The sequence below is a fragment of the Larimichthys crocea genome, chromosome III (assembly GCF_000972845.2).
Source record: "Larimichthys crocea isolate SSNF chromosome III, L_crocea_2.0, whole genome shotgun sequence".
Classification (NCBI taxonomy): domain Eukaryota; kingdom Metazoa; phylum Chordata; class Actinopteri; family Sciaenidae; genus Larimichthys; species Larimichthys crocea.
Genome location: NC_040013.1, coordinates 27,052,183 through 27,064,803, shown reverse-complemented (window position 1 = coordinate 27,064,803; position 12,621 = coordinate 27,052,183). Strand labels below are relative to the sequence as shown.

Below are 12,621 nucleotides of genomic sequence, written 5' to 3'. Positions count from 1 at the left end.
GATGCCTCTTTAATTCTAAAACATTAGCAAAGTGAAGCACATTATTTTATAGGTCTCAAGAAGGATATAGTGTGTAGAAGCTGTAGCAAGAAGCATATGGTTTACAGATGTATGAGCCAGTCTCAGGAGAGCACTGCCTACCCAGCAGCTGGACATATAAGATGTAATTGTCTCTGATCAATATGCAATAATGTGTCAAAATATATGAAACCTCTGCCTCCTCCTCCTAGCATATGTTTTCCATTAATATGACTTCTTTAGTGTAATTCTTTACTCTGTCATTTTCAGTGTTTTTTCTTGAGTTATTCGTGCTGCAGACTAAAAGCTGAAATCATGTGACAGGTGCACACTTTCATTACTATCTTTATTTCACATGTCTAACACAAACGAGTACAGGCCACCTTTTCATCTTTTCCACATTGTTTTTCATCATTTTCCACCTGCAGTGAAACCCATTCTCTCCCTGTCTTTCTCAACCTTTTTTTTTGTAGCATGAAGCTTGGACTGTAGTCAGATATGGTTTGCATCTGCAGATGAGCTAACAGCAAAACAACACTACATCAGGAGGCATTAAGTCCTCTGTCATTTCTCCCTCTTTCTCTATATGTGTTATAGTCCTTTGAAGTGACCTAAAAATATTCAAGCTTTCCTCATCCTGGGTGTTATGGTTTCATATTCGAACATTGTTTTTGCCTGAGAGATAATATAAAGACTGTGAGTATCTGAATATAATCACTTTTGAGCAAAATGAAGAGGTCATTTCTACATATATGTCTGAATGAACGTAAACAGCATTGTTACTTCAGAGGAGCCTCCAATTGTAACTTGTTAGGGGAGACCAGGAAAATCTTTCTTGAACACTGTTTGCACTGTCGTCTTGTTAGTGAAGAGAAACACAAGAAATGGTCAGTTTACAGTGAGTATAGATGCAACTATTGGTGTCTTTGTGGTGTTGGATATTATTGGCGAGCTATGGACTGCTATTAATCCTTGTCATAATTGTATATTCAGAGGCTTGCTTACTTTGAAATGGCCACTGTGTGATGAAGAAAGTCTTTTTTTAATTGAATTAAATTGAAATTGAATTGAATATCACAGTGAGCATCAATGAACCTGTGGGATGTAGTGTGGTTTCTCTATGAGGTACACGAACACAGTCTGTTGCAAGTGCAACAGTCTAACAACAAAACACAATTGATTTCCAATCTGGGCCAACAAACCCAAACTACAGATACAACATTTCAGAATCTGAATCAGGTTTATTGCCAAGTGGGTTTTCACACTGCTTTGGTGTTTTGGTGCATAACAAACACAATGTGTTGACTGTGTTCATGCTGTGTTCGGGCTACAGAGCTGGCATACAGGCCTGATATTGACATTTTAATAGAGCTGAATAGTCTGCAGTGCAGTTTACCGTGTGGCCAACCCTGGTATTACACATCCTTGCCCTTGTCCTTTTAGACCACCATTATACAGTAAGAGGAAGCCAGGAAGCCTTGAATAACAATGAGTTATTGCCGCCTGTGTTGTAAATTGTTAAACTGAGATGATTTAATGTTGGTCAAACTTTCTCAGAGGCTGGAAAAACTTATTTTTGGTCACATTTTTTAACATCTCAGTCGGTGTTAAATTTATGGTATGAGCCTCTGAGAGTTTCTGAGAGTCTAGAAACTGCAGCACGTATTAGAGCAGCATGGCAAAGCGATAAAGTGGCGGAAACAGTTGATAGAGCAGCAGCAGTGTGTGTTGGCTCACACCTGTTTCAGTACATGTTCATAGCATTTCCTAACTGCATACTGCTTACATTATGCTATATTAATTATATAATAAACCCAACAGTTATACCAGATTCTAAACTATACTGTGTTGACATGTTTTTTTCACTTTTTACTATATTTTAAAACCGCAATATGTCAGATTGGAAAGTGTGAAATGTGTCACTTCCAGGAGTGTTGCTTGCTATGTGACAACCAGGGCACATGATAGGACAATATAAACGGCAGAGCAGGAAGCCCATAAAAGCAGCAGCTGATTGAAATATGACGAGAATCTGTTGTAGACTGTCTAGGGAGCTGCACAGTGTCAGAGGCAATGTCTGTAAAATAAACTGTCTGGATATGTGAAGAATCACAATAAAAGGACAGACACTGTGGTGCTTGAAGAAAAAGAAAAGAAAGGGATGAGCAAGGTAATGAAAGCGTCCTCAATAACAACATTTTGGCAAAGTTTATGAAATTAATCAGGGGCGGAAATATCAATGATTCACTAATCGCTGATGATACACTTAACAGAGGCAATTACACGCAGCTACTGTGAAGAATGGGTGTAATCCAGCGTTTTAAACAGTGTTGCTGCCATATAAGCAAGTTTCACAAGTATACTATAGCTCTATGTGTATAAACATCATAATTAATATCTGTGCCTTGGTAGATTTTGGTGGATCTTGCCAAATTTCTTTAAAACTGGATCACTCGTACAGCAGGTTGGAACAGCTTTCCCTACTCTGAGCAGGTTAGTGGATGTGGGACATGATGCATTAATTTCTGAATACTTACATATCTTGGCCACCCAGTGATATTTTAAATTCAAATTTGCTGTCAAAGATACTGTCATGTACAAATGCCAAAACAACGTCTGGACATTTTCTGTGGATCCAATTTCAACTGATTATAGCTACTGAAAATCTACAAAATGATGTATATAAATAAATAGTAATACGTAATGAAAGCTGCTCTTGTTTTGTCCTGCAATACTTTTACTGGGTATCCACATCTGTACCGGTTTCTGATCTAGAGAACAGAGACCAAAACTCCAAAGTGCATAGCTTTAACTTGTGACCTAATTGTAATCTGTGTCCCAATAGAGCAATGAGAAAATAACACACAGATACAGCATATTATAAACGTGGGAGTCGCTGCAGCTGAAGTCCAGCCTGCCTGACAGCAGCAGAATCACCACCCACCAGCCGCTGACTGCTGGAGCCCACTGGTGGAGCCCGCTGGTAGTCTTTGTGCTGGACGCAAACTGAAATCATCTCACTTCATCGCCCCCAAGTGTAATTATTTCATCCCGCAATCGAGACACAAGCGTAAAGGGTTCTGTGTGTGTCTTCAGACTGATCCAGGAGCCACAACTCTGCTCCCAACTATTGATTTTCCAGGCGGGTAGTGTCTTGGCTACGTATTACTAAGGGAAGCCTTGTTTGCCTCTAGAGATACAACACTGCCCGTTCTGGTGCAGGTCAAGGGAACAGGTCACTCAGATCTCTTTGCTCTCTGCCCTCATGTTGCCACGGTGATACCAGAAAACTCAGCCACATCTTCATTGAAAGGTTAAGAGTGGCCATCCGGCTTAGAAGAGCCAGTTACACTCAACCAAACCAAAATGCACAAAGGCATCTTCTAAGAGGACGGCAGTACATCCAGTTATTTGTGGTTTTAATACTGAAGTGCATTAAGGCTTGCAGCTAATGTTATGTAGTAAAGAAAAATATGACTTTTAGTGGTTCATCTTCAGATGATTGTATTCACAGCTATCTAACATTTAGTTACCCTCTGACCTGGAGGGGATTGAAGACTCTAATGGCTAATTAACCTCGTGTCACCTGAGTGAAACACTATTAAACATAAATCAATTACTTTTGTGCTTGATGGCCCCCATCAACGGAGTGTGTAAATATTGACACGCAGGAAAGAGCAGTGGTGCAGGAGTGGGAGAGTAGTGACCCAGGTGTGGAAAGTGTGTCCATGCTGGAAAGCAGCCGAGCCGATATGTATAATTATAGAATGTATCCAGGTTTAATTATGTTTAAACAATGGGCTATGTTGTTACTTCTCAGTGCACAGGTATTTGGGCTTTGTGTGTAAAGAAAAGGCGACAAGGCACTCTATGGATTTTCTAGAGGGATACTGTTGTGTGTGTGTGTGTGCAGCTGCTTTGACAACATCTGTATTCTGACAGAGCCTCCTCTCTCAATCTAGATCTAACTGCCTGCAGCCTCTGCCACACAGGAGCTGGAGGGGGGGAGCTGAGGAGAATACTTACAAGCCTCTACCACTGTGCCCGCACCAGACACCCAGACGCATACACATACACACAGTGTACGCCTGCCAAGTCAAGCATTGTGGTGTGGCAGGAGGAGCCTCGGGAGTCCAACAGCCAAATGTGTCCTCTAGCATTAATGGCTGCTTCAGCTGACTGAAGGGGGAAAACACCTTGAAGAATCATACATCTGAACAGCCCCTCGGCTCTGTCTAGGGACAAACTGATTGACATTCTCAGAAGCCTTGCTAAACACGCCCGCCCTCTAATACGGAGCACGCGCGCATACTTTGATTGACTGCCTATCCTTGGTGTTGCTCTGAATTACACAGCAATAACAACACAAGGAAGGCTATAGATGGTTATAGAAATGTCTTATAAATTCATACGGCTTGATGAAAACGTTGCTTTTTTCTGAAAATGTTATTTTCCATATAATTTTTCTCTCCCTCCCTTAGATGATGCTTTCCATGATTTAAAAACTCGTCCAGTGCTCAGTATTCAAACCGTTTGAGTGGATATCATGCTGAGCATGCACTGGCCTGTATTCAAAGATCATCATGAGTGTTGAAATTATAACTCCAACTCCTCAAGCAAGGGATTTGAGCAGCAGATACTGAAAAATATTTCTGAACATTGGCTGCTGGACTGACTCTGTAACAAGCATAGGGGCATACATTGGAATGTAACTATTGAGGGACATTATTTGCCTTAACAATGCGCTATGTATTGCAGCTTTGAGGTCCACCACAATGAGCCAAACAAAACAGAAGTCCTTCTAAACTGAATTTTCATTGCTGATCCTTTTATGCACACAGACGACTGAAGGGCATGTGGTGAAGCTGAACTATGAAATCAGGTATGCCGACAAATTAAAGACTCAAGAATTTTAAGCTATTCAAAACCATCCATAAATGTATCGGGGTTATGATTTTAGAATGTGTAACTTCAATTAGCGTGAATAAATGAGAGTGTTAGAGATTGATCGAGTTTTGACTTAGCCACAGAATAGATTTTAAAGTTCTGCTACTAGTTTACAAATCACTGAATGGTTTAGGCCCACAATACATAAATGACATGTTAGTAGAATATAGACCCAGTAGGGCTCTGAGATCTACTGACTCAGGTCAGATAGTGGAGCACAGAGTTCAAACCAGACACGGTGAAGCAGCATTTAGCAGTTATGCTGCTCACAACTGGAACAAACTACCAGCAGGACTGAAATCAGCCCCAACTCTTAGCACTTTTAAATCCAGGTTAAAAACTTTTCTATTTTCACGTGCTTATGGCTGAGCTCTTTTAAAGAACTTTTAAAGAATTTGTAATCATAATCCAGTGATTCATTTAATGTTTTAAATTGTTTTCAAATTTGCTGTTTTAATGATTTTAAATGACATTCTGATATTTTTAATTAAATTTTCCTTCTTTTTCATTTTTTATTTCTATTGCTATTGCTTGTCTTAATGTCAAATGTTTTTCCTTGCCTCTGTAAAGCACTATGAATTGCCTTGTGTACGAATTGTGCTATACAAATAAACTTGCCTTGCCTTGCCTTGATCTAGCATAATCTAAATCGATATATTTTCAGTTATTAATCAAATACTACACCAACTAAGGTTCTAAACTTGCACTCACACTCCCACATGTAACCTTTACTCAATACTAGTTATGTTTGATTGTTTAATCTCAGCTGTACCCAAACATGAAGACATTATCATTGCATCTGAAAATCTCAGAAGAACTCAGATGTGAATTATCTGTGGAAACTTTTCCACAAAATGTTTTGTACAACAACAAATCTTTCGATTCAGAGGAGCAACTTTGACAAATTCAAAGAACGGGAGTTTTTCGTTAAATCTTCTATACTGTACATATTTGCTGTTATCTATACATGAAAACATCTCCCATGAGTTAAAAAAAGGAGTTTTTATATGGTCGGAAATACTTTAAAACTCAAGTTCAAGACATAGATGAAGATTGCACTGCAAGATTAGAACAGAAGAGATTATCCAGTCTATTATACTGTACATATATCATGATCTCAGTGCACACAGAGTTATTTCAAGCACAGCTACATTATTTACCTCTTTGTGCAATATGTATGTTTGGATTCTACTAGATCTCGGTTTCTTTTTTTCCATAGTCAACACATCACCAATACCAAGTAGTGCTTATCTTTCAATAACACAGCAAGAGAGAAAAGTAAACACTGCCTCTCTTGCCACCAGCATGTGAAAGACAAGGGGCTTCAGCTTTAGCCGTAACACTGTGCCTGTAGCTCTCCTGATATCAGCAGAGAGACGGCTGCAGCCCCGCGCTGTCTCTCTGCTGTCGTGGGCGATTGGAATGGACACGTAATGTTGAAGGGCCGTAAACAAGATTTTCAACGTAGCACTGGCTAGGCCAGGTTGACAGCACGGCCTTATCTGATCCCAAACCAGAGAGTGGCAGTGGAACAAACCTGGCCAACTCAGTTTGAGCCTCAGATAAGAAGATGCTAAAGGGAAATGGAAAGGAAAAGTAGACTGTCCTGGAATGGACATTTTCACTCTTAATACTTTTTGACATTTGCTGCTTTGTACTGTACGTTTGTTGCTTCAGGTTCTGGTCCTTCCTGTGCATTTTCAAATCTGTTAACTCTGTTTTTCTCTACCTTGAATGGCCTTTATCTCTGCTGTGTGATATATAATTCAGAACTTCAGTACTCGCTGTACCCACATACATGCATTTATGATTCCACAGTACTTTTTCAGTATGTTTGCTGTGATTGCATGACAAAAAAAAGATGTTTCATCAACTAAAAAAAAGATTAAAGTTTTGTTAATATTTTGTCGTTCATAGGCTATGATGTGACGGTCATGGTTATGATGCGCTGTGAAATCTCCTTACCTTGTCCTTCCCCTGTTTCTCATCTTGATATACATTCCACCGCTCTCCATCATTACTGTACGCCACTTTGTATGAGCCGACAAACTGGACATGGCCAAAGTCTTTAGCGCCCTGGGTGATGACACCTGTGACCTTGGTAGGAACAAGCAAGTCCACCTGAAAGAGGGAAGAAGCAGAGAGAAAGGGAGATGAAGATGATTAACGTCATTTTTTAAGACACTTAAGCTTGTGAAGAAGTGTCACAGATGCAACATTCTCTTCAATCTAGTCAGCATCTTTTTTTATTTTTTATTGATGCCATCAGAGGATTTACAGTAAAAAGACACTGGGCGCAAAAAGTCAGTTTCAATTATTCACAGAATATTGAACAACAAGACTAAGTCCACAACCTCGCCTCAGCAAAAAAAAATAAAAATCGCACAGCGCAGCAGCTTCTGAGACCCAGACTGCTCCATTTGGGTTAATTTTTAATAGCTTCTCATTTGTTGCAAACAATTTACAGCACAAGGGTGCTAGGCAGTAAACACAAACTTACTTTCATTCACATCTTAGTTCATTTGAGTTCAATTATACTTCATTATGTAGAAAAGAACGCAACACTGCTGGGTTCAGATTCAAAACGTAGTTAAATTGAACCCCACATGCATGACAACAAGAATAAGTACTAAAGCTTTATACCATTTACCTGGTTTGCTCCACTTCAGAGAAAAGTTGGTGCAATTATGTCTAAAACAGGTCAAGCAAGTAAGAGTTTTTCACCACATTAATTATGTCAAATGAATAATGTATGTGAACAATCTAAAGTAGAAGTTAAGAGGAAGGCATTGCTAATGTTGCTACGAACATGGTCAGTGCAGTGCAAAAGTACAGAGCATGTTGTAATGGAACATCAAGGGTAGCATAATAAAATAAGTCAGTCCTTACTGATCTTTCATAAGCAAAAAGCAGAGGATGTTGAGTAAGGTTAGAGTGCTTTCCACATAATGGGAACTGTACAGAAATACCTTTGCATCTCTGAAGCACATTAAGCCAAATGCATATTGTTGTTGTGCTTCAAACATAAAAACTTTGATACATTAAAGTGACAAATTAAGGGTGTGAAATTTACATAAAGTCCCACGTGATACTAAATAATTGATAGCACTGCCTCGTGCCTTTCCGACTCTTAAAATGCTCATAGCCTTAAGTCACTGTGAAGCTGTCCCACTTATCACATGCATCTACGTGGCATCAATTCACAGTCAATACAGCAGGAAAAACAAGGTGCGACTTGGCATTTTGCTGTCACATGGGAAGATAGTGGCAAAATTTAGACGCACAAGGAGAGCAAGAGAGAGAGAATCATGTGCATGCAGATTTATTTCTTCTGCTGAATGTACGCAACAGCGAGACAACCATACATCACACTAATTGGCCTGGTCATAGGCCAACACATACACCGACACCCTGCTCCGACAAAACAAAATACTGCCCCGCGTAGATTAAACAAATAAGCAAACAAACCCAAGTAATACATGAGTTATGACTCAGTTTCATTCCACCTCCTGGTCTCGACACATTGCAGAACACGACTGTGCATCTCAGCACATCACAGCACACTTTTATTGCCAGCAATATGTTAGAAAACCCTGAAACTATTTTTTTTTTCTGAGCAGCGACGTGAATGAGCTCACTGAAAGTGTTCATCTCTCATCACTTCTCTTTCCTCCCAGCTACTTTAAGATTGAGGACTGCTTCCTGGGTACTGGAGAATGCAGACCCCTCGCTGTGTACATAAGCAGGCATAGACCTGGATTCTGACAAGAATGTAGACAAAGCCATGCCTTAGTGAATACAAAGCAAATTCTTGGTTTTCTAAAAACCATCCAAGCGGATAAACTCACTGTTCTCCATTTATTAGACATCAAGCTAATGAAAGTAGGACAAAAGCCACTGATGTTTGCGCGTAGACATAATTTAACTCTTAGAAAATGCTGTGGTTACAGGTATGCAATTATGCAGATGCCACAGTGCGTATGCATGCTTCATTTGTTACACTATACACTATTTATAAAGTTTCTCCTTGGGGCTGTGGCAGCAGTGTGAAATGTTTCCCTGTAATGTATATGAATACTTTTAAACAACAGCTCTGTTATAATGACAATAATGTCACAACAACCCTCCGGATAAAAGGGGGCCCATAAAGAAACAGTGGCAGAGTGTGCTTGGTTGATTTAGAGGGGCATGACACCTTGCATTGTGCGGCTTTGATTATGCTCCAGTTGCAGAATGTTGAGGTAATCTCGTTCTACCAAAGCAGTCAAGTCTGCCACCAAAACAAAGGCAGGCTTGAAGGGGAACCTGTAATTGCTGTCACAGGTAGCGGTCAAAAAAATACAACCGCCCCTAGCGACGCCGGCTCTCAACACATTGATGGCCCAAACTGAATTAGGGAGCAAGATAAGCTTGTTAAAGCAAGGCCTCTCCTCCAGCCTCCACCGTCTGCTCGTTCCTCCATCACACTCTCGACCCCATTCCCTCCACCATGAGCTGTTAACCCAGACATACCAGGAGTGTGTTAAGCCTTTGTAGCAATCACTGAATGCTCGTGGCAAAGAAATAAAACACAAGAATCAATTTTAGTATTTTACTCACTGACATTCAAGATTCATGTCGTTCTAATCTCAGCTAACCAACACAACTGCACATGGAAAATGACTGGTCAATTACTTATTTGTACTTCTCTTTGATGGCAGTTTGTAAAGGGGCAACGTTTCTGCACTTCTGCCAGACAAACACTCATCTCCCCCTGCTCATTAAGACGAGACTTGGTGTGTAAATCTTGGTGAGTCCCTATTTGAAGTGGCTTTGCCAATGCAGGATAAAGAGATTAATGCAGTGAGAGGGAGCCTTATGAGGAGGCGAACGAGCCCCAGTTTCCTTTTTTACGAATACAGCACATGCATACATAGCATCCTGCTGACATCCTCCCTCCAGCTGTGCTAATTTAACTATGTGTTGAAGACTCATTTAATCTTCAAAGCCTGCAGGAAAAATGCGAGTGTGTGTGTGTGTGTGGGTAATGCATACTTTCTATATATTCTCTTAGGTCACAGTGCAGCACACAACTGACTGAGCCATGAGAAGGACATTGTTATGGTCCATCAACCCCACAACAGGGCGGTCATTACCGGAGTGTAATGCTGTGGTGAGAGCTTGAAAACACAAACTCGTTTCATGGCTCTTTTCATTTTCATAAACTGAGAAACCACAACATGCTAAGTCTTTCCAATGCAAAATTCATGTGACATTGCTTAACCCAACTCATATCACTGCAGCTAGCCATTATCAGGTCTGTTTAAGGCTCCTGGGAGACCTTGTTCCTGCCAACATTTGTAACAGATAGGAGGTTTGCGGTTTGAAAGAAATGGGCACTTAGAAGGTAGGGAGGATCTTATGACAGATGCTATTCAGTTGCTTTATGGGAAATGTAGGATCCAGCATTACTAGAGCTTGTCCCACACTAGAGAATGACCAACAGTAATATATCTTTACATCTGCTACTTTCATTTTGTCCTAACTTTATCGACGTGCAAAACCACATTGTTGCAGCTTCCTTTTGGCTCACATGATGTTAATTCAAAGGAAAATAAGTTACATAATTAAATCAAATTAGTTCTAAAAAAAAAAGAAAAGAAAAGCAGACTGAAAACGAACAAAGACACGAGGGATGAGTCTGAAGGCAGACAATTTCCAGACAGAGAGCTGACTGAGTAGAGCACTTTTCTACTGAGTGCAAAGAAAAGCCTGTTTATGTCATGACATCTTTCTGAGTTTAAAAATGTGCCATTTTTACCCAGAGGTAAGCTGGCTGGATGAGCCAATTCTATGAGATGAACCAGGAGTCTGAACTGAGTTTGAGATGTTGTTGTTTTTCTGGGTGAAAGCAAATAGTCTTAGTAACATGAAAGTGAAAAGGAAGAGATATAAAATAGGATGCGGAATACTTACAGACCTAGTCAGTGTTAACATCAGCCCAGACAAATTACTGTAGACTGAAACTCGTATTCATTAATTCTGTTTGTTTTGTTTATGATTGCAGAAAAACAAACAGCCTGTAGCCCTTTACAGACTTAGCCTGTTGGACAAAGAAGCCCTAATTACTTATTAAAATGTAAATTCTAGGGTGCTGATTATAAATATCTGCAGGTCAAACTGAAAAATAAAGGAGGAAAAAAAGTGTCACGATAGCTGAGAGCTTGCTGGTGGCCAGATTTAAATATTCTGAGAAGGTACAGCATTTCACCTTCAGGCAGCCTGTAGCATGAGGCAGAATGTTTGGTAACACCTCCAAAAGCAAGTGCTTTAGGACGAACATTCACAAATGATTATGTCACATCTGACAGATGGAAAACGATTTTTTTATAATGATAATAAACGACAAAGACGGAGCACACTAACGATTAGAGCGCGCTAATTTGCTTTTCTTTTTTTACAGCAAACAAAGCAGAGGTGTCTGACTTAACACCACACAACGTTCCTGTGAGCGCCTCAGGTAACAAGTTAATTACACGGAATGAAAAGATTCCCTGTTTGGAAATGTGTAACTTAATTTAAGGACAGCGTTAGAGTTTGACTTTAATATCACTGTCATGTACTTTGGGTGTCACCAGATTTTCTTACACAATTTAACAAAACACACAAAAAAATCAGGATATATGCTTTAAAAAAAAAGCTGCATGAATATACGTGCAGCCACACTATACGAAACCTGGCTGACATTTCTGTTCATGTTCTCTGAGGAGGCAGTCTCAGCCTCCATCACTACATAATGACTCATTATGACTCATTCTTCGTTGAGATGCACACACAAAACTCTCAATTAACTTTTTTTAACTCTACAGTATTGTCTGATTGATTGTTTTTTATGTTACTATCTGTTTCACTCAGTGGTTTGTCATGTTGTGCAGGACTTTACATCAAAGTGTGCAAGTTAAGAGAGTGTGCACACAGTCACATTTCTGTGATTTCTTTTAAATATCAGTACAGCTTTCATGAGACACACACATGCTATGGAGGACAGACACACAAAACACACACTTCCTCTTCTTCTAACACCTTATTTATTTATTACACCCTATTTCAGCATAGGGTGGTTTGATGTCAGAAGGTATAAATGGCTGCTGAGTGCTCACACATTGAAAGAAAGGTGTGCAGGCAGTCTGAAGTGTGACAGCCTGTCTTTGATTCATTTTTGGATGGGGCAACACTTTATTTCAACTGCCTGATTATAGATAGTTATTACAGTATTTGTAACATTTCATCGGCTTAATAGTTGACAATTCACAAAGAATACCATTTTCTGATATTGCACCCCTGTATTTAAAGAACATCTTGGTTAGGACGTAGGTTCATGAATTGCCACATGTACCCTAAAGATAATCTGTTAAACAACTACAGATGAAGTAACAGCTGAATTAATAATATTCTATCCAATTAGATGTCTCAGGCTGGTCAGGGTGGCAGTAACCAGCTTCCAACATAAATTTAAACATTTTCTTTTTTTCCCCCCAAACATTTGACTTGAATACAGTGTGTTATTTGAAAGTGCTAAATGAGGAATGTAAATCAAATGCACTCTGCTGAAAGAATGTGGAATGAGCTGTCCGGACATGAGGATAGATGTCTTTGTTGCAACAAGATGACTTGTTT

The 12,621-nt window shown here is 39.7% G+C and overlaps 1 protein-coding gene across 3 annotated transcripts in view; it reads right to left on the bottom strand.

Annotated features, from left to right (window-relative positions):
- Nucleotides 1-12,621, bottom strand: part of edil3a (EGF-like repeats and discoidin I-like domains 3a) — a 102,887-nt gene that overhangs the window by 5,093 nt on the left and 85,173 nt on the right. For all 3 annotated transcript variants that reach the window (XM_027278011.1, XM_027278012.1, XM_027278013.1), the window contains one exon: nucleotides 6,931-7,086. In XM_027278011.1, the coding sequence (XP_027133812.1) occupies nucleotides 6,931-7,086 (156 nt within the window). The remainder of the gene's footprint in view (nucleotides 1-6,930; nucleotides 7,087-12,621) is intronic.